Source organism: Aethalodelphis obliquidens, unplaced genomic scaffold (assembly GCF_003676395.1).
Source record: "Aethalodelphis obliquidens isolate GAN/ISIS:26980383/991018 unplaced genomic scaffold, ASM367639v1 scaffold89, whole genome shotgun sequence".
Lineage (NCBI taxonomy): Eukaryota > Metazoa > Chordata > Mammalia > Artiodactyla > Delphinidae > Aethalodelphis > Aethalodelphis obliquidens.
Window position 1 is genome coordinate 6,383,066 of NW_020838033.1, and position 22,475 is coordinate 6,405,540.

Here is a 22,475-nt window from a genome sequence, read left to right on the forward strand (position 1 = left end):
GAGTTTTCTACAAAGGTGTATGTGTGTAAGATTTAGGTGGGCCTGTTTCTCTCTAGTTGTGGCGCTCAGGCTCACTAGTTGCAGCACACAGGCTTAGTTGCCCCGCCGCATGTGGGATCTTAGTCCCCCAACCAAGGATCGAACCTGCATCCCCTGTACTGGAAGGCGGATTCTTAACCACTGGACCACCCGGGAAGTCCCTGCTTGCATAACTTTTTTTTTTTTGGCGGTACGCAGGCCTCTCACTGTTGTGGCCTCTCCCGTTGCGGAGCACAGGCTCCAGACGCGCAGGCTCAGCGGCCATGACTCACGGGCCCAGCAGCTCCGCGGCATGTGGGATCCTCCCGGACCGGGGCACAAACCCGTGTCCCCTGCATCGGCAGGTGGACTCTCAACCACTGCGCCACCAGGGAAGCCCTCGCATAACTCTTGATGATCCACATCATCAAGGAATATCTTCAGAAAGTAGTGCAAGGCAGGAAGCAGATAAATTTTCGTGACTCAGTATGACTCAATGGCACCAAGTCTTTCTGATTAGTTTGTAAAACAGTACCTACCTCATCCAGCATCTTTCTTTCTTTAATAGACTGGGTCACCCCTAAAGAGATCACAGAAAAGATAGGTCACACAAGAGCAGAAGACCTCCCTTCATGGGAGTGGATGGTGCAGTGATTCACATAAGAGTGTGGGAGAAATAACACTGAATAGAGGTCCTCTCTCTATAAAGCCACAGCTCCTTAATAGATTTCCTTCTGGAGACACCGTTGATGCTTAAGTTAAACATTATAAAAGTGCCTGCTGCACATGGATTTCTGCCTACCATTAAATAAATCCCTAGTTCATATGCTAACATTACCAGGAGCAGATTAGGTCCTATTAGTTATAAAAAGAAATACATTTTCCCCCACATCACTAGCTATCTGAACAAAGAGCTATGCATTAAAGATAAAGCTAGTTTAGTGTTACCACTAAAGACCTTTTCGTAATTCAGATTCAGCATCAGCAAAAATCTTAGGTGTTAAAATGTTAGGTGTCAAAATGCAATTCTGAGGTGTTAAAGGGAGGAGGGGAGAAATTATATGGTACTTACAGAAATAGCTAACTACCCATTTTCCTCCTGCAATTCCCAGAAAATATTTCAGTGTCCGTTCACACACAAACTCAGCATCTGCAGAATGGAAAACATCCAAAAGATTAGAAGTTGAAAACAAAATCAGGAAGGGCTGCCATAAGAAGCTAGAGCGCCCCGCTCCTTATGCTACTTGAGATCAATCTGGATTGATGATTCCAACACCCCTGGTGATAGACTCAGAGGCTGGAAGCACCCCTAATTCTAACCAGCAGGTGTGGATCTTTGGAAGTCTGGAGAAGGCTGATACGAAGTTAAGACCACAGGAAGTGTCTGCCCTATCTTCTAGATGCCAAGGCCAGCTAAAGATGTCTGTCAGCGTGCTCAGGGAACTACCCATGTCGGTAGTATTGATACACGTGGACGGGCAAGATCTATTTTACTGGATGACGACATGTGAAAGGAAAAGAAAACAGTGTTGTTGAAATCCTAAATTTGAAATGTCAATGATGAATTTTCACCCCCAGAACTTCTACTTGGGGAATCCTAACCCCTAATTCTTAATTCCCTTGCAAGGCAGAAAAATATAGTATTTTCATAGTTTTTCTCTTTTCAACGTATTTCAGCAAGCAGTAGCTGAAGAGTCACTTCTGCTTATTTTTTAGTGTTTTAAAGGCCCGTTTGACGGACTAAGCAAACTCAGGAAAGAACACTTAGTTTTAAACAGGAGAAATGTATTTAACTAAATCCTAAACACAGCGGGCCATCTGCCAGTAGTAGAAACAGCCATTCTCCCTAACCGAATTCTTCACAAATTAAAAAAAATCTTTTCTCTTTCTTCACAATTTTTTTTTTTGCGGTACGCGGGCCTCTTACTGTTGTGGCTTCTCCCGTTGCGGAGCACAGACTCCAGATGCGCAGGCTCAGCGGCCATGACTCACGGGCCCAGCCGCTCCGCGGCATGCAGGAACTTCCCGGACCGGGGCACGAACCCGTGTCCCCTGCATCGGCAGGCGGACTCTCAACCACTGCACCACCAGGGAAGCCCCACAATTTTTTTTTTTTTTTTTTTTGCGGTACGCAGGCCTCTCACTGCCGTGGCCTCTCCCATTGTGGAGCACAGGCTCCGGACGCGCAGGCTCAGCGGCCATGGCTCATGGGCCCAGCCGCTCCGCGGCATGTGGGATCTTCCCGGACCGGGGCATGAGCCCGTGTCCCCTGCACTGGCAGGCGGACTCTCAACCGCTACGCCACCAGGGAAGCCCCTCTTCACAATTTTTAAAGCTTTTTGTTTAACTGTTGTGAAGGTTGACTTAATAATATGCTTTAAACTCAGAAATCTTAGCTCATTTTTAGTTTTAAAGTAGCAAGTGTATTGCCTTTGAGTTTAAACACTGAACTACTTTAGATTTAATTTGCATTTTAAAGTTTTCTTTTCACCTACCAGCAGCCTTGATCCAAACCCATAGCTTAAGATATATTCAAGTTTAATGACATTCATCTCTAAAACAGTTTAGTTCATGGTAACTTGTTTTGGCATCGGATTCCTGTGAGCATTATCCTCTGACCCTGTAGTATGATCTTTACACAGTAGAAACCTAAGCTCTTAGAAGTTCTAAGGCAGCATGTGCCTGCCAAGAAGTCTGGACCCTATGCTCAAGAACCTTCAGCTGTATGAACAGAAACACCCTGGAGAGGACCAGGGAGTCCATTTTGTTAGGAAGGTTTTAAGAGTTGAGCTTCAATCTGTATCTTCTGTGTGCCATAGGCACCAGTCTTTGCTTTCTGGAGCCCATGAGTGAACCTAACTCCTCCTCCAGATAACAACTCTTCAGATATTTCAAGACACTTGTCTTGTTCCCTTAAGTCTTCCCATTCCTTCATTTGTCCTTCAAATGACATTGCTTTGAATTCCTTTTCCCCATTCTCTTCATCTACCTCTGGATAAACACTCTCCAGTTGTCAGGGACCAGCATGAAAAGAAAGCATGGTGCTCAAAACAGAGCACACACCTTCCAGGTGTTCGCTCCAGTGGGGGTGGGGTAGGGTGTCGGGATCATCACCTCACTTGCTCTGGACATTAGGCTTGTATCAATAAGGCCCAATTTCAAATGAGCTTTGTTAGCAGTCCTGAAATGTTTACTCAGATTTAGCTTACAGTCAGCTAAAAGCCTCTGAGGTCTCCCTTGTCATCACACAAGTCATACTTAAGATTTAAAAAGGGGAAGGTGTAGGACAAATGAATTTTTCCCTTCATTTTTTTCTTTTTCATATGCTAGGCTATCTCAGAGCTGATAACTGGACTTGTTTCCTGTAAAACTCTCAACCACATTCAAACTAGGTGTTGGAGTGGAGTGAGGTCATGGAGCTAGCTAGGGTTTCCAACCACCCAGATTCTGAGTGAAGACTCACTTCTGCTCATTCCCCTCTTTGCCCCATTTGTTCCTCCAGGACTCGGGCTCTGCCTTCCCAGAAAGCCCTCACACAGTGTAGTCCAGGCAGGGTGGACTAGGAGAAGTGATTCATCGTTCTGGCTCATCACTCTCCAATCTTAACACAAAATAAAAGGGGGTCAGGAAATAGCAAAACTATTATTTTTCTTTCATCAAGCAGTAACTGATTGACTATTGGAAGACGGTCACCCATGCTATGCTTAACAAACACGCCCATGTCTTCATGTAGTTTTATGCAACAGATGCAGCATATTCTGTAAAGGTTCTTGGTGTACCTGTTTTCATAATGACATGAGTAGTCTCTTCAGTAATTAGATTAGTTAAAGTGATGTGATGTTTTCTGGCAAACTTGTGCACAAGCACCTGAAATCAAATCAAATATCACATTATAATAAATTACATCTAGAACACAGCTTGAGTATTAGTTATCCCAGCTTTGAACCTCCATTTTTCTCACAAAAGGTACATCCTTTTTATTCTAATATGAAGTTTCAAAATAAATAGTAATTTAATAAAAATTATGTACAAATCAGAGGAAGAAACTCTAAAATAGTCTGTGCTAACAGACATGGAATTATAACCAAGGATTCAAAATAATATTAATTTTCCTTTTAATAACAGATACCATTTGATTCCCTAAGACAGTTTCTTTGCAGAGTGACACCCTACTATACTATAATTTAGATATATCAGCCTACACTTTATAAGCTGAGAGGTAACTTGCTTATACAGAAAGTTATGCTCAGATATGTCACTTAAGAACAAGATTCAACCTGCTGACAGTTTTAAAACGTTCAAGTCAAGATGCTTCTAAAGGTCAGTACAAAAACTATCAATTCCTCTTAAGGAGAAGGATTGGAAGAGACTGGCTCTGGGGCTCTGTATTCAGAGGGATCAGACTCAGGGTCATCAGAGAAGAGGCTGATTCCAGATTCTAGGTAAGGGGTTCCCTCTGAAAGGAATGAGGAAAGAAATTTAATATATATGACAGTGAATTCTGAATTATAACATCTAGTCTCTGCTAAAAATTAAAAAGACATTCTTCCCAAAAGAAATCTAGAGCCTTCTAGCTATTATCTATCAACCAAATAAAAAATCAATAGGCAGTAAAAGAAATTAACCAGATCCATTATAGACACATTTGACATAATCAGCAGCTACTGCTTGGTAAATTACTTTGTTTACCAAGGGCCATCATTTACTAGCCATCACCACCCACGCCAGTATTTCCATCATTTACTAGTCATCACCACCCACGCCAGTATTTATGTGCCCCACGAGATTGCAATGGAGGGTGGGCTGTCTTTCTTTCATGCTGCCTCACTCCATACTGCCACAGGGCACTGAAAAAGGCAAGCTGGAGAAGCTAATGACATCCTCCCCCCACCCCCCTGGCTTTTGCCACTGCCCTTTGCCAGGATCATTAGCAATTCTGAACTGATTAATTGCTGAAATCCCAGCCTTGAAACAGCGTTCAGTTAGAAGAGCAACTGCTGAAAAGATCATCTTAATATAGGCTTCGGAATTAATCATGCGTAATACAGTCAGCAGCTTTCATGATAAATTTACCACACTTCGGCAAGTCTGAATAGAGCTGAAAAGTTTTCTTCTTTGCTTGTTTAGAGACAATATGTACCCAAGGCACTTAGAGTCTCATTTGCAGTTCAGGATTGCCCATGGCAAGAAAGATTAGATCATTTTAGCCTTCTCGGAAAAGCTGATCTCACAAAACAAAGGAATAAGGAACGCTAATTTTCAGTGAATAAATGGGAATTTTAGATGTGTTGGCAAAAGATCAAGAGCAGTATAAACAGACATAGGTATGAATTTTTAGAGCAAATAGCTGTTCTGGGCACATGGTTGTGAGATGAGAATTCTGGCATTATTGATGAGAATTTATTCATTGTATCTACTAGGGCAGACAAGGCTTACTTTGCCCTTTGAGTAGTGGGACACATCTGGTCACAGAGGTCATGCTGAGCTGCTAACCTATAGAGAAGCTAGGATGAGAAATGGTTTCTATTCCAGGAAGGATATATTAAGAAAGATACTTAAGAATGACTGAATCATTTCTCAGTGTGCAATAAATAGCATCCACTATTGAATCTGTTTGATACTCTGGTGTGTTATCATGGTTTTAAAGAAATCTTCACTCAATTAATGATTAATTAATGGTGATTAATTAAGGGGAGATAAATTTCCTATGATGTCTGAAATCTATGCTCAATCCAAGCAGAAACAAAGTTTCAGTGGTCTTAATATTTTAATGGGTATTTTTCCACAGCACAAAACAACTCCTGTTTCTAGCAGGAGATGTCAAAATCCTAACAGGGATGGGTTATTGTAGGGTAGAACTGACAGGGCAAGCTACTGGATAACAGTGTTACAAGCCAGGATAAAGATAAATAAACACTGGAGAAATGCCACTATCTGGCCATGTACTTGGAACCAGTTTAAATTTAGTTAATCATGCTGGCAAGTTCACTCAGATGTGAACAAAGGTGGGGAAAAGATGCCTTCTGGGGAGTAGAGCTATACCTCCTTGCTTTTTTAGATAGAAAGAAAATTAAAATAAAAAAGCTCTGGATTATACTCAAAACCATAACCTTTCTGCTAATATTTAATAATTATTTCCTTTACTAAATACATACAAAATAATCCATGCTATAGCTTTATCTAGGTATAAGTTTTCAGAAATTAGTAATGGAACTTAAATTACATAGTAATGAGCTCGTTTGCCAGATTTCTTCCTATAGGTTATTCACAGCTAGTACCCATTTAAAGCCATTGCGGTATGTTAATGAAGGCTCAGTCATTAGGGAAATACATATGGATACACTCACAAATTCTTTTGGGGTCAAGCCTGATGCCACCATAGAAATTCTTTTGTTGCCTCTTTGTGTTGAAGGTATCAACTCTGGCTTCTCCCTGCTCACACTTTCTTCCCTCACATTACACCCTGCAGTATTAGTAGTATGAGCTGCAGCCGGACTCCTGGCAGATTCTTCTGCTTGAAATTGGGGTAATTTCAGTGCAGAGGCTGAGGGTGGCATGCTGCAGACATGAGCTGGCTCTGGGGCTCTGTATTCAGAGGGATCAGACTCAGGGTCATCAGAGAAGAGGCTGATTCCAGATTCTAGGTAAGGGGTTCCCTCTGAAAGGAATGAGGAAAGAAATTTAATATATATGACAGTGAATTCTGAATTATAACATCTAGTCTCTGCCAAAAATTAAAAAGACAGATTAAGTTAGGTTAAGAGAAAAATGGGTACATTAATAACACTGTTGGTAGATGTGCAAAGCAGCTTAACTTTCCTAAAGGAAATTTGGTATTATGTAGCAACAGCCTTGTGTGTTTATACTTGCAGTCAACAATTCTAGTTTTAGAAATGTATCCTAAGGACATAAAAGAGGTCTGTAAAAGTGTAGTCATAGGAATGTTCACTGCAACATTGTTTATAACAGTAAGGTTTTAGAAACAAACTAAATGTACAATGAGATTAAATAAATTATGCCACATCCATTCCAATGAACTACTCTTCACCTGTTACATTTAATTACAATAAAATGGAGAAATGCACACACTCATGTTTGTTGTAGCATTATTCACAATAGCCAAGAGGTGGAGGCAACCCAAATGTCTGTCATTAGATAAATGGATGAAGAAAATGTGAGATATGTATATATCTATATCTATCTACACACACAGTGGTTTTAAAAAAGCTACCAACATGGATGAACCTTGAGGACAGTATGCTATATAAAAAAAGTCAGTCACAAAAGGACAAATACTGCATAATTCCACTTACATGAGTTATCTAGAGTATCTAAACTCTTAGAAAGTAGAATGCTGACTCCCAGGGGATAGGGGGAGGGGGAAATGGGGAGTTGCTATTTAATGGGTACAGAATTTCAGTTTTACAGGATGAACAAATTTTAGAGATCTATTGCACAATAATGGGAGTATACTTAACATTACTGAGCTCTTAAAAATGGCTGAGGTAAATTTTATGTTTTTTTACCACAATTAAAAATAAAATTAAAAATTAAAAAAAGATGCCATTGATTTTTAAGATGCTACCCTATTTCAGTTTTAACATGAAATATGTTTGCATCTTAGATATTAAATGCAATATTATAAGAAAGCCTGCTTTCTATAATTTCTGTCATTTATCAGTTTAGTTCTTAGGGGATGGTTTTGATTCAAATGTATACTTCTTTAAAAAATTTTTATTTTATATTGGAGTATAGTTGATTTACAATGTTGTGTTAGTTTCAGGTGTACAGCAAAGTGATTCAGTTATACTCAAATGTATACTTTAATCTTTGGGCTGCTTGTGAATATTTTGGCACTTCCTATATCACTGAAACTTTAAAAAAAAAAAACCAAATACAAATAGTTGACTAAATACAATCAAAATGATTTTTGTTTCTTCATCCATGATGATATCATTAACTTTTTCACTTAATAAATCATCAGATATCATTACCAAATTAAAAACAGACCATCCCTGAAACATTTTAGAAAATGTCACTCCATCAGCAAGTAAGCACAGCTAAGTAGAATGTATGAGATTCCTAAAATGACCCTAGTGAACATGGCCAAAAATATTTAGTTGTCTAAGAGCACCTTTTATGACAATGTGTTTTTCAGGATTAATTTAAAACTTTCTTTACTGATTAAAACCTTGATTTACAAGCAATAAAGCACACCATTCAGTTAATAGTAATTTATATTCATTAATTCATAAAACAAGAGCTTACTTTAGAGATTTGACTCATTTTTCAATAAAGGACAAGCCTAAAACTTTACCCTAGGGCCCTAGAACTCTTATCTAACAGTTGAAGTAAAATATTTAGAGAGCACCAAGACTCTCCCATCCTCAAAACTGTTAGAGTTAAACCAATATAGACCGATTAACAGCGGCAATAATGTTCAACTTGGATTAACATTCAAGCTAGTTTTCTAATGGGTTTAAGTATAACAGATGCGTTCATGATAGACTACCACATTTGAAAGCTGATTCATCAGAATATCTTTAGGTTAAGAGTAAAATAAAAGTGTTTTCTCCATCAGAGCAGATAAAATATTACCTAGATCTTGTCTTGGCAAAGAAGACTGCTCCATTAAATCCTGGGCCTCAGACTCTGTCAGCTGTTGCTCCTCCACATCAACAGCCTCAAGCTCCTTTTGAGGTGGGCAGTTTCTGCTCTGAAGACTCCTTGAGTGGCTGTGCATATACCAACTATTATCTGACAACTGCGATTTAGAAGGGGAAGACCTAGAAAAAAGGATGAAAGGAGAAAACCATCACTGTAGCTTGTGAAAGGACTAATCATACTTCCCAGGCAGCCAAGGCATAAGTGAAAGAGCTCACTGTCAGAGATCGGGAATGACTAGCAAGAGAGAACACAAGAGATGGCTAGGAGTCTGGATTCACGATGTCTGCCAACATGTCAGGGCTGACATATAACATCTCTCCTTAGGGTCTGGCCTGAGGCAGTATATCTCCTAGCTATTTAAAAGCATGTCAGCAAATTTCACCAAATTATCCACTGCCACTCACTCAAATTCTATACACTATTTCAAATGAATGTATGAGAATCAGCTCTCTCATGAAAATAAGTTGATTAATTTTGACATTGCTACACTCATTCTTTCTACCCAATTTTAGCAGAATTCATAGAATCATCCCTACCTCCTACCTTTTCAATGTCCAAAGTCATTCTAAAAATAAAAGCCAGCTATAATATATTGTTAGAAGAGCATACGCACACAGTAATTCCTCTACTCTTTCAGGTGTTTAGAACTTTGCTGAATACGGTACTTATCAACAGATTTAAAGGACCTCAGAGATCAGATAACTGATTCAAACAATTATTGGATATTTAGTATGAGTCAGGCACTAAAGCTAGGCTCCACGGATTAAAGATGAGCAAGACCTGAACTGTTCCTCAAGCAGTCTAGTAGAGGAAGTTCAATCAATGTGTAGGTTTTTTAATAGAAGTCTCTACAGGGTATACTGGGGTGGGGGAAGAGGAAGAGGAATATTTCATCTGAATATTAAACAGGTGGTTAGCTCAATCGGTTAAAGCACAGCAATGAGGTCATTACCTCTAATCATGGGTTTAGGGCCTATGGAGGTCAAGTCTTTTCATTCTCTATCACAGCCATCAGGCCATTATCACAGCCTCAAAAATATACCCTCAGTCCAATCCAAGATGCTTGGAAAAGATGGTGTGATTAGATTATTGACAACTTGTCACTATTTCCAGAGAGATAAGTGAAAATATACATACATTTGGTAGAAACGCAATAAATATGAATTCCTTTTCCTTTCTAGAGTCATGAGATGTGTGACTCTATCAGTTCTGAGACTCTATCCTGAACTATCAATTTGGAATAATAGTCCAGAACTTGTCCTTTTACTTTCACTGTGTTTTTATAAAGATCAAATGAAGAAGTAGATACAGTATTTTTAAAACTATAAAGTGTTACATAGTCTTATATCAATAGTGATGTGAACAACATCCTTGGAAGATATTCTGAATATTTACTGGGGTAAATCAATAGCTAAACTTTTTCTAGGAAGGCAAAAACTTCAATTAGGGCAAGGGCGGCCTTGGAGAAGTCTACCATCAGCCTCCAGGCCTGCTGAGGTTTTAGTTCTGTATTTTATTCTGACTTTGAAAAGGGACAGATCTACTGTCCATTTCTCATGTTGTAGCTCATGCCTTGTACAGGTCCAAAGAGCCTACATACAATTAAACAAAAGCAATGTCCTAGGGCAATGAGAGGTTAGATATGTCCGTGTACAAAAAACTAGAGAAAGTATGGTGAAAAAAAAATTAACACTAAAAGTTTAATGTAAGTACAGGTGTTACTTAGCTACCAAACTTGACATTTATTACTTCTTACCTTTCCATTCCTGGTTCTTTATTTTTACTGGTGGAAGTATCCGGAGATACTTGAAACTTGTCAGCAGAAAGGCTTTCTGGATTCTGGCTTATAGGATATTCACTACTTTTCTCTGAAGTTAATACTGCTTTAAATGGAATGAGAAAACAAAGAAATCTACTTTACTGCTTTGTCCTGATGGTGATAATTCAGGTGAGAATATCATTTTTTTTCAAAAGCAGCAATCTGTGACAATCAAATTGGTTTTTTAAAAAAATAATTAATTTATTTATTTTTGGCTGAGTTGGGTCTTTGTTGCTGTGCTTTCTCTAATTGTGGCACAGGCTCGGTAGCTGCGGCACCCGGGCCTAATTGCTCCGCGGAATGTGGGATCTTCCTGGCCCAGGGTTTGAACTCATGTCCCTTGCATTGGCAGGCGAATTCTTAACCACTGCACCACCAGGGAAGTCCCAATCAGATTGGTTTTTAAACAGGTATATCAGACAGAATTTTATAAACACAAGTGATACAGCACCAAATGGAACTCAATGACTAAAAAATAATAACAACAATAAAAGGAACACTTTAAAACTGGGTAAATAAAGATACCCAGCTGAGACAAGGCTGAAAAAATAATATATTTATATTTTTTGGCCCTGAATGATAAGGACATAAGAATAGGAAATGAATTTTTATCTCTGCAGCAAACTAAATTATACTCAAATCACCTCAGACAACAGGGAAGAGAAAGTACTGGAAAGCACAAAGCACACTCCCTTTTCCATCCCTATTGCCTCCACATCAAAGACTGTATAGGGCTTTAGCAAGATGAGTGGCCTCCGCCCGGCTGCTGCTGCAGCCAGCACCTCGGTGAAGCCCATTTTCAATCGGGACATGAACGAGGCTAAGCGAAGGCTGCGTGAGCTCTACGGCGCCTGGTATCAGGAGGTGCCGAACACTGTGCATTTATTCCAGCTAGACATCTTTGTAAAACCGGGACGGGATAAAGTCCAAGAAATGTTTATGAAGAATGCCCACGTCATAGACCCCAAGGTGGCTGATCTTCTGGTCATTAAGGGAAAGATGGAACTGGAAGAAACGAAGTGTGGAAGCAGCGGACACAGGTCATGCGGTTTTTCCATGAAACAGAAGCACCAAGGCCAAAGGATTTCCTGTCCAAGTTCTACGTTGGGCATGACCCGTGACATCACTCAATATTAAGGTGCATGTCGATATTTAAATATTTTAGAGCACAAATAAACTCAATATATGATAAAAAAAAAAAAGACTGTATAGGATGGGGGTTTGAGTTTTTGCATGTGTGTGGAAACAAGGGAGGGGTCAGATGAGAAAGAAAAAAGAGGTGACATTTTGCTTCACATTTTCAATTACTAAGAAAATAATAAACCGAAAAACCAATACAAACAAAAAAACAAGGTGCCGACTGATAAGGAACCTGGAAGTAATACATGGAACTAATGATGAACTGGCACAAGAAAGGAAAAAACACAGAACAGACCCAAGGCAAAGTTCTAGCATGTTAGTACATCCTTTTCATTTATTAATTCCTCCAAATGTATTAGTGTGCCACTGCTTTCTAGGAAGTGGCTTAAAGGCAGAAATATTTAAAAAGCAAAAACAAATACTTAAAAATTACACGTCTTCTATCCATTACAAAGTCACTGATGACTGTAATTTATTTTGAGCTTTTATTAGAAAAGCGAAAATCCATAAATAAAGGCAGAAAAATTTAAACAAAAGGCTGTATTAATTAAACTATTTTTTTAAGACACTAGGTAGCCTGGGGGGAAATAATCATTGATTTCCTGAGTTAATCCTCAAATACATTATTTATAGTTTCCTTTATAGTCTTCTCTTCTGGACCTGTGAGTTTCTAGGAACACAAGAACGCTGCCTGGAGCTACTGTAAGGTGCGGAAACAAAGAAGGGTCTAACCATGCACCAGCAGGTTTTTCTTCCAACTGGAATGTAAAGTTTTTAATATAGGCATCATTTCCCCCCTAAATACAAGGTGATCACTGACAAAAGGTAATGTGCAATGTCTAAGGAATCACACCAAACAGAATTAATTATTTTTTTAATTAAAAAAAACTTATTAAAGTATAGTTGATTTACAATGTTGTTAGTTTCCAGTGTACAGCAAGGTGACAGAATGAACTATTGGAAAGGGCTTTTTTATTTTTTTAAGTGGAAGGGTGGGGAGGGAAAGGCCTCAGACACAAAAATAGATATTAAAAAGGTCATTCTACCACCTGGGCATTTAACATACAAGTTCCTCTTTTCACTACAATGGGGCCCAAGCTACAGAGAAAATAAGCTAACCTGAGTTAGGACTCAATAACTCAATAGTACCTAAAAAATACAGGGAGAAACTTTTCTGCTCTTCTTTTTCCTTAATCTTTATTTCATAGATGCAGTGATCCAAAGCCCAAGTACTGGAACAGTACTGTAGTCCCCCCGAAATCATTCCTTCATCTGTGGGTCTTAATATGTTATATTCTTCATGGGTAGGGAATACGGGCCAGACCAAACATTTAATAAATTTACTGACTGCCTATTAGGTGCTAATAAGCATTGTTGAAAAGTATTGGGAAGAATCAAAGAGAAAGACATTGAAAAGGAGGAAAGAGATATTGAGAAATGATAAACTATAAGCTTTCAGGAATGAACGTACTGTAGGGCAGAAAAGCTCAGATGTGTCTGAAAATCATTTCAGCTGTAATGGACTACGATGTTACAAATGCTAATGTTTGCTTTATGAACGACAGGTAATTCAGGAGGAAAAAAACAAAACAAAAATAAAAACAAAGTGCCTGATATGAAATAGCTTTACCTGCAGAGGGAGGTACACATCATTCATAATGGGTAAGAATACACATTTGCACAAAAATATTATGCAGGCTTGGGAATGACCCTTAGGCAAACAGTAGGGCAGATCTAGGCTGAGGGCAGGACATCTGATGTAAAGATCCTGGAAAAGGAGCTTTCATCATCATTAAGAATACGGATTCTTAAAAAATAAAAACTGGGGCTTCCCTGGTGGCGCAGTGGTTGAGAGTTTGCCTGCCAATGAGGGGGACACGGGTTCGAGCCCTGGTCTGGGAAGATCCCACATGGCGCAGAGTAACTAGGCCCGTGAGCCACAACTACTGAGCCTGCGCGTCTGGAGCCTGTGCTCCGCAACAAGAGAGGCCGCGATAGTGAGAGGCCTGCGCACCGCGATGAAGAGTGGCCCCCGCTTGCTGCAACTAGAGAAAGCCCTCCCACAAAAACGAAGACCCAACACAGCTAAAAATAAATAAAAATAATAATAAAATAAAAATAAATTAAAAAATAAAAACTGGTGAAATATGATTAAGTCTAGAGTTTCGCTTATTACTAGTAATGTGCCAATGTTGGTTTCTTCGTTCTGACAAAATTACCATGGTAATGTAAGATGACAACATTAGGGGAAACTGAAACTAGGTAAGAGGTAGAGTTCTTGTAGGAACTCTCTGTACTATCATTGCTGCTTTTCTGTAAATCTAGAGTTATTCAAAAATAAAACATTTATTTAAAGAATAAGTCATTTTAGTACAGCTGAAGGTAAACAAAACTCCTTTTCCCAGGATTAAGAAGTTTGCTTGAATTTCAGTTAGACTCACACCAATTTAAGAGGGAAAAAGGCACAAAACTTGAGCTGCTATTAAGTAGATGCTCAAATTGTTTCAGAAATAAAGCCACAAAATTCCAGAATCCATACCCAGAAATTTTCTTTCAGTAACTCTAGAGTGGGCTTCAGAGTTTTAATCATGTGAATTAAAATATTTATTGAGCGCCTACTGTGTTCCAGGCTCAGGTGTAAGGGTTCTCTGCCCAGATGGAGCCTACATTCTAGTGGGAGGTAAGGAGGAACTCTAAACAACATGCAAAACAAATTCGATATTGTTAAAAGTTAAGGGCCGGGCTTCCCTGGTAGTGCAGTGGTTGAGAGTCCGCCTGCCGTTGCAGGGGACACGGGTTCGTGCCCCGGTCTGGGAAGATCCCACATGCTGCGGAGCAGCTGTGCCCGTGAGCCATGGCCGCTAAGCCTGCACGTCTGGAGCCTGTTGCTCCGCAACGGGAGAGGCCACAACAGTGAGAGGCCCGCATACCGAAAAAAAAAAAAAAAAAAGTTAAGGGCCTTCCCTGGTGGCACAGTGGTTAAGAATCCACCTGCCAATGCAGGGGACACAGGTTCAAGCCCTGGTCCGGGAAGATCCCACAAGCTGTGGAGCAACTAAGCCCATGTGCCACAACTACTGAGCCTGTACTCTAGAGCCTGTGAGCCACAACTACTGAAGCCTGTGCACCTACAGCCTGTGCTCTGTAACAAGAGAAGCAATTGCAATGTGAAGCCTGCACCCCAATGAAGAGTAGCCTCCGCTCACCGCAACTAGAGAAAGCCCGAGCCCAGCAACGAAGACCCAACGCAGCCAAAAATAAATTAAAAAAAAAAAAAAAAGGTTAATAAGGGCTATTGAAAAAATGTAACAGTATAACAGGGTAAAGTGGGGCTGGAAAAGTCAGAGACTTAAAAATTACAATAAAAAATACCGTGGTTGGGCTTCCCTTGTGGCGCAGTGGTTGAGTCTGCCTGCCGATACAGGGGACACGGGTTCGTGCCCCGGTCTGGAAAGATCCCACATGCCGCGGAGCGGCTAGGCCCGTGAGCCATGGCCGCTGAGCCTGCGCGTCCAGAGCCTGTGCTCCGCAAAGGGAGAGGCCACAGCAGTGAGAGGCCCGCGTACCGCAAAAAACAAAAAAAACAAAAAACAAAACCATGGTTATAGGTGATCTCCTTGAGAAGTAGCATTTGAGCAATTTGAAAAACATATTCAAGTTGTGCAAATATAAGTGGGCATGGCAGACACTCTCTGTGGAGTTGGGAGAGGGGACACTTTTTTTTGTTTTTTGGTTTTTTTTGTTTTTTTTTTGCGGTACGCAGGCTTCTCACTGTTGTGGCCTCTCCCGTTACAGAGCACAGGCTCCGGACGCGCAGGCTCAGCGGCCATGGCTCACGGGCCCAGCCGCTCCACGGCATGTGGGATCTTCCCGGACCGGGGCACGAACCCGTGTCCCCTGCATCGGCAGGCGGACTCTCAACCACTGCGCCACCAGGGAAGCCCGGGACACTTTTTTTTTAAATGGAGAAATTCTCATAAGCCTCTCCTCCCTCCTCTCAACATTTACCCACCTACCTCAAAACTCTGAGGATGTTATAATTTCATGAGAAAGTAGACCAATGAGTAAGTTTACCACAAAGGATAGAGTAAAGGCTCTTTCATTAAAAAAAAGTTTTATATAGAAATTCAGAAGAAATTTTCAGAGTTTTTCAAATCCATAGTAAAATAGAATATACAAAAGTATAGCACTTACGAAAAAAAAAAAGCCACAAAGAAACATTTTGTGTACAGATCTTCAGGAAAAAATACGCCCCCCAACAAAGATGAGATAGTAGATTCACACATATATTCAAAGCCAGACAATAACATTTTATATCTGGTGCATTAAAATTGAAAGTCTAGTCTGTTTTTAGATTGAAGGTGGTGAAAGTACCAACAAGAATTGTGATGGTGGTGAGACTTGGGGCTACTTTATCTGGGAGATGAACTAAATGAAGATAGTTACAAAGAATGCATTTAAGGAAATACATTTTGAACCACTGCCATAGCAACAGAGTTCCTAGCTTCTCATGCATGAGCTACTTACTGTTTCTCTCTGAACATAAAAACACTACAAGGCACACTCCGGGACCAACGCCACTCTCTTGAATAATTAAGAGTAGAGTTCCTAGAAAGACTCAAAGGAAGGCCCTTTGGCCCCCTGTAGGCCTGAGGAAGGGAGGGAGAACGAAGAAGGGACTTTAACACTAAGTTAGCTGGGTAGCTAGCACTCTGGGAGTGCTAGTTCCTAAGCACCAGCTCTCTCCTGGAACCCAGGCCTATGCCTAGCCTCTCATGCGTGTCTGTGTATTTGCCCGTTTAAAACCCTGCCTGATGTGTTGTTTTTCACAGGCTTTTTCCAGTTAAAACTCAAATTTTCATCTCACTTTCCTTCCTTTATGCCAGGTTATTTCTCAGCTCGGTGCTCACTTCTTATAGGGAGTCAGCTCAGAGCAGCTCCACCTGCCCAGTTACTCCAAATGCCTCGTCTTGTTGATAACAATCATGTTGTTATAAAGCACCTGTCTCTGCCACATAATTGGGCTTTCTGTGGATCAAGGTGCAGTTCCTGAAGTATACAGAGAAGTCTCTCTCTATAAACCAGAAAGTGATTAAATAGGGCTTCGTGATCTGACACCAGTGCTGTAAGAAACATGTCTGAGTGGTTTTTTTATAAGCTTTCTAAAATGATGGTGTTACCTGTTTCCAATCTGCCCCATGACACTCAGCTTCCTGTGGGCGCCCCATAGCATTTGCTTACTGTGGGTACTCAGATGACGATGCTTACTGACTGTCTTGGGCCCTCTGAATGGTAAATTAGTTGTAAGCAGGGACTAGAAGCAAGGCTCTAAGATTTCCCAAGGAGTGACTCGGCAAATATATGCTGAGCAAAGATCATAAAATGTTGGAGCTGGGTCCATACTTTTCAGAAAGAGATAAAGCCTTAGGGAGGGAAGAATTTTGCTTAAGGTAACAGTTTGGCCAATATTACAAACCTTTTTCTGATGTGTTTTGTTCCAGATTTAGCAGGTCCTCAGAGGCACAAGAATCGGCTATGAGGGAAGGGGAGCCGTGAGAAGGCTGGCTCCCGTGCTGCTCTAACACAGCTTCCAGTTCGGCCATTTCCTGCTGGATCTTTAGCAGGTTATCTTGCATGGTATCCCTCTGCTGCAGACATGAGAAACGACACCAAGAAAGTTATACTCTTTCAGAAACTTGCCAGAGATCAAGAATATGTTACACCAATTAATTTTACCGTGGGACTTGAAATCACTTTGTATGGAATTATAAGTTCTGCCTGAGCACCTTTTTTAAAATTTATTTATTTATCTATGGCTGCGTTGGGTCTTCGTTGCTGCACGTGGTCTTTCTTTAGTTGCGTTGAGCAGGGGCTACTCTTCCTTGTGGTGAGCGGGCTTCTCATTGTGGCAGCTTCTCATTGCAGAGCACGGGCTCTAAGCGCGCGGGCTTCAGTAGTTGTGGCACGTGGGCTCAGTAGTTCTGGCACGCGGGCTCTGGAGCGCAGGCTCAGTCACTGTGGTACATGGGCTTAGTTGCTCCGCGGTATGTGGGATCTTCCTGGACCACGGCTCAAACCCGTGTCCCCTGCATTGGCAGGCAGATTCTTAACCACTGCGCCACCAGGGAAGCCCTGAGCACCTTTTAATCTGACCATATTCATGCAGTTAATGCCCATGAAATTATTTCAGAAAGATGTTAGAAGGGGAGAAAAAATTCCTCAAACTCTCCCAAATAGGCTTGTTTTATTGTGATGTCCTTTTGAAGTTGGTTATTTTCTTTTAAAGCTAGGGAGTGAAAAAATAAGGTACTTAAAACACTTTTGGTATTTAAAATTAGCATGATTCTGTTAACATCTTCCAAAGGCTGCATTTCAAAAATTTGGTATTGTGGCACTCATAAGAGATTTGGGTTAGTCCATATAAAAATGTCTAATCTCTGGCTTGTGAGGTCACTTCCTTTTCTGGGATTCTTTGAACATTTAGTTTCTAAGAGAACAAGCAAAGAGCTAATTCATTAATTTATCTATTTATTCATTCAACAACTATTTGTTGACCGCCTATTATGTGTCAGGCACTGGGGATACAGCCCTAGAATGGTGCTGCCATTCTAGATGGGGACGGGGTACCTAGAGATCGCTGCAGAGAAGAACCGGCTATATGGAAGGATCCAGCAGAAGGAGCCCTCAGAAAGCCTGTAAGGCCAGTTATTGTTCTCAATTCAAGATAATGGGCTCCTCTTGCTTATGAGGCTCCTGATGTTTATTTCTCCATATGAAGAAGAAATCTGCTAAGTCTAAGGTTTTTGATAAGCGAAGTATTTCGTAAGTAAGGAGCTCTCCAAAATATACATTTCTTCACTACTTTTAGAAGGAGCATGTATGGTTGCCAGCAAACCCTGGGGAAACAGATTGTTTCACCCTGTTTCTTCTGATCCTCGCAAATGACTTTGCCCTCTACTAAAAACAAGCCATCTACTTTCTCCTGCTACACTGAGTTCACAGTTTTTAGGAGGTTTTTATGACTGGGAAATGCATTCCCTGCTCCACTAAGGCTTCCACTACTACCCTGAGAGTGCTTTGTTGCCAATGTCCACAGCAGCACCATTGCCACCACGTGGTGTCTTGTGAGTAGTTCCATTACTGATCAAATCCTAGCCAAGGGCTCACCTCAGTAAATCTGGAATGAAACCAGGATACCTGATAAGCTTCAAGGAGCTCTATCAGTCACTACTGCCACAACCATCACATCTAACTTCTGTGGCCATTAAATAGGTTAGAAAATTGGAAAAGTAATGGGAGAATTATAGGTACATAACTTTCCTTTGGGTTCTCCCAAAGCAGTTACTTTATAACTTGGACAAATTCCCCTGCAGGCAATTGGCCTGATACATTTGGGAGACTAAACTCAAATTGGTTACCAAGTTTTCTTGATTCTAATTCTTGTGTTTCTTGAATTAGTCCTACTTTTCTTTTCTATTCCCACTGTGCTACTCTGATATCTACTTTTAATACAGCTAAAGTTCCCTAAAAGCCATGTTTATCATGTCTCTTTTTTCCATTAGGAGCTTAGTTGTATACAACTGCTCATATAAAAAGTTAACACTTTCTGAATACTGTATAATTATTACTCGTTATTGATCTCATGATAAATTCCAAATTCCTAAGCACAGCATTCAAAAGGGCCTTCACGGGCTTCGCTGGTGGCGCACTGGTTAAGAATCCGCCTGCCAATGCAGGGGACATGGGTTCGAGCCCTGGTCCGGGAAGATCCCACATGCCGCGGAGCAAGTAAGCCCGTGTGCCACAACTACTGAGCCTGCACTCTAGAGCCCGTGAGCCACAACTACTGAAGCCTGCGTGCCAGAACTACTGAAGCCTGCACACCTAGAGCCTGTGCTCTGCAATAAGAGAAGCCACCGCAATGAGAAGCCCACGCACCACAACGAAGAGTAGCCCCTGCTCGCCGCAACTAGAGAAAGCCCGCGTGCAGCAACTAAGACCCAACTCAGCCCAAAATCAATCAATCAATCAAAAGGGCCTCCACACTCTGATCTTATCTCTTGTTTCTCCCCAAAACCACCACGTATGCCCTGTTTTCCAGTCACATGGGACAACTCTGTGTTTCCTGGGCATGATTTCACGCCTCCGTGCCTTTGCCTTGATTTACTGCCTCTCTTCTCTTTCCACCTGGAAAAAATTCTCATCTTTTAAGGTCCAGCTTGAATATCTCCTTCAGAAGTCCCCACCAATAATACATCTCCTGTCAGGAACAGATGACCCCTCAGTGCTTCATTTATACTGCTAGTGCATTAGTATACCGAAGTGGAATGTTCCTCCCAGATGGATGGAATCCTTCCTTAATCATTTTTGTATCCCTAACACCCAGCAGGCAGTAAGCATTTAGTAAATGTTTAATGCAGAAATGAATTAATGAATAAATATAGTTAATCAGTCTTTGATAAAGCACAGATACTAATGATACCAAATTAGGATTTATCTCCTATATATGTCTCCCCAGTTCTGTGTAAACAGACCTTGGGAAAAGATCCCACTTCAATCATTTTGCTTGTTGGAGCTACTCTAGATTTAAGTTAGCCCTGAAATCTGACTTTGGCTCTGTTTTGGGTAGATGCTTGATAAAAACAGGTTATAAAATGAATCTTGAACAAATAGACATATATCTCTGGGAACAAGATCAGAAATATAGAAAACAAGGAGGTAGTTTATTGAATGTCAAATATTATACAATATGGCTAAGGCAGATGGAATCAGAAACCGAACACTACAACTCTAAAACACAAGGGATAAAAAGGTGAAAGTCACGTTGACAGAGCCCCAAATCCACACTGAGAAAGGATCATAGTAATTGCAAACAGAGAAAAGGCCTCCTAGGGAATTCCCTGACGGTCTAGTGGTTAGGACTCTGCACTTCCACCGCAGGAGGCACAGGTTCGATCCCTGGCTGGGGAACTAAGATCCTGCAAGCTGTGCAGCACAGCCAAAAAAGAAAAGGACTCCAAAATCTTTTCATTAATTTAGTCACCATGGCAATCCTGCAGAAGTGGAGAATACAGGTGACAATTCAGGCACAGAACAGGCAGTGGTCTCAGAGGTTTCTTCCTGACTCCAGCAGGCTTCAGTCCTGGAGGGATTTGCTCTGTGTTGAAAATAGGCAGTAGAAGACAAGTCCTCTATCTATAGTCCTCATAGCAATGCCAAGACTCAGAAGTTTAGAACTGGATACTACCCAGTGTTGGCAAAGGTATAGGAAAATGGGAGCTACCAAGTACCACAGGGGCTAGAAGAGCACAGCTTGGTTCAGTCTTTCTAAAGGACAATTTAATAACATGTACCAAACAGAAAAATTCCAGTCCTAGGAATTTATACTAAGGAAGTCATTGGGGATGTGGGCAAATATTTAGTTATCAAGATAATACTACAGGGACTTCCCTAGTGGCGCAGTGGATAAGACTCTGCACTTCCAATGCAGGGGGCCTGGGTTCGATCCCTGGTCAGGGAACTACATCCCACATGCATGCCACAAATAAGAGTTCGCACGCCACAACTAAGGAGCCGGCAAGCTGCAACTAAGGAGCCCGCCTGCTGCAACTAAGACCCGGTGCAACCAAATAAATTTTTTTTAAGATAATAATACAGTGCTGTACATGGTAGCAAACTGTGTCTCTTGCCCTGAAACCCTCATATTCAGCAATAGGTTGAATAAATCATGGTGTACACAAGGAAAGAATACTATATAGTAGTTAAAAATAAATTCATTGAAGAAAATTTAGTGACATAGTAAAAACAATGTAAGTATGTAGAGTACCATCTGAATGTTTTTTAAAGATAAGGTATACACACACACACACCCCTGTGTACAATAGGAAGAAGAAAGAATATATACCAATAAGTTAATAGTAATGATTTTTAATGCATAGAATTTAATTTTAAAAATAATTAATACAAGTTCATGGTATAAAATTCAAGGCACAAAAGGATATTCAGAGAAAAGTAAGGCTTCCTCCTTCTCCTTCTCCCAATCATCTATTTCCCCACCTGAAGGCAACAACTATTACCTATCTTTTGTATATCATACCAGAGATAAATGTTAACATTTACCAAACCAATCTCTTTTTTTTTTTTTTTTTAAGTTTTGGTTGTGTTGGGTCTTACTTGGGGCATGCAGGATCTTTCATTGTGGCAAGTGGGCTCTCTAGCTGTGCTGCGCAAGCTCAGTAATAGCGGCGCACAGGCTTAGTTGCTCTGCAGCACGTGGGATCTTAGTTCCCCAACAGGGATGGAACCCGTGCCCCTGCAGTGGAAGCACGGAGTCTTAACCACTGGACTGTCAGGCATGATTTTTATTTATCTGTATTTTCTAAGTTTTTTATGATGCACATATACAATATTATAAGACTATCGGTTTTTCTCAGTTTTATCTAATCTGGAATTTCAGGAAGTTCAGGAAAAAATGTCACTTTTTGCTAGCAGCTGAAGGTGTATTTAAGGTTTAGGTGAGAAAAAGAAGTCATGGCAGGATGATTCAAGGTGGTCCAGGTATCTCCATTTTAAGAATGTACATACTATAGTTCAGAGATGATAAGTAAATTGCCTAGAGTAACACAGCCAGGTACAGAACTCTCACCATTACCACCAGCAACCACTGTGTCAATATTCTAAAAAAATAAGTTGAGGGTCTTCCCTGGTGGTCCAGTGGTTAAGACTCTGCGCTCCCAATGCAGGGGGCCTGGGTTCGATCCCTGGTCACGGAACTAGATCCCACATGCTGCAACTAGAAAATCCCACATGGCACAACTAAAGACCTGGCGCA

At 40.8% G+C, this 22,475-nt stretch overlaps 1 protein-coding gene and 1 pseudogene across 9 annotated transcripts in view; one reads left to right on the forward strand and one right to left on the reverse strand.

Annotated features, from left to right (window-relative positions):
• Positions 1-22,475, reverse strand: part of BRCA1 (BRCA1 DNA repair associated) — a 64,384-nt gene that overhangs the window by 10,621 nt on the left and 31,288 nt on the right. For 7 of the 9 annotated variants that reach the window (XM_027094654.1, XM_027094657.1, XM_027094660.1 and 4 more), the window contains exons 12-18: positions 17,121-17,292; positions 10,442-10,568; positions 8,617-8,804; positions 6,366-6,676; positions 3,798-3,885; positions 1,091-1,168; positions 558-598 (exon numbers count right to left, since the gene is read on the reverse strand). In XM_027094654.1, coding sequence (XP_026950455.1) covers positions 558-598; positions 1,091-1,168; positions 3,798-3,885; positions 6,366-6,676; positions 8,617-8,804; positions 10,442-10,568; positions 17,121-17,292 — 1,005 coding nt within the window. The remainder of the gene's footprint in view (positions 1-557; positions 599-1,090; positions 1,169-3,797; positions 3,886-6,365; positions 6,677-8,616; positions 8,805-10,441; positions 10,569-17,120; positions 17,293-22,475) is intronic. The other 2 variants (XM_027094658.1, XM_027094662.1) reach the window with 1 other exon arrangement.
• Positions 10,767-12,479, forward strand: LOC113613735 (NADH dehydrogenase [ubiquinone] 1 alpha subcomplex subunit 6 pseudogene; annotated as a pseudogene).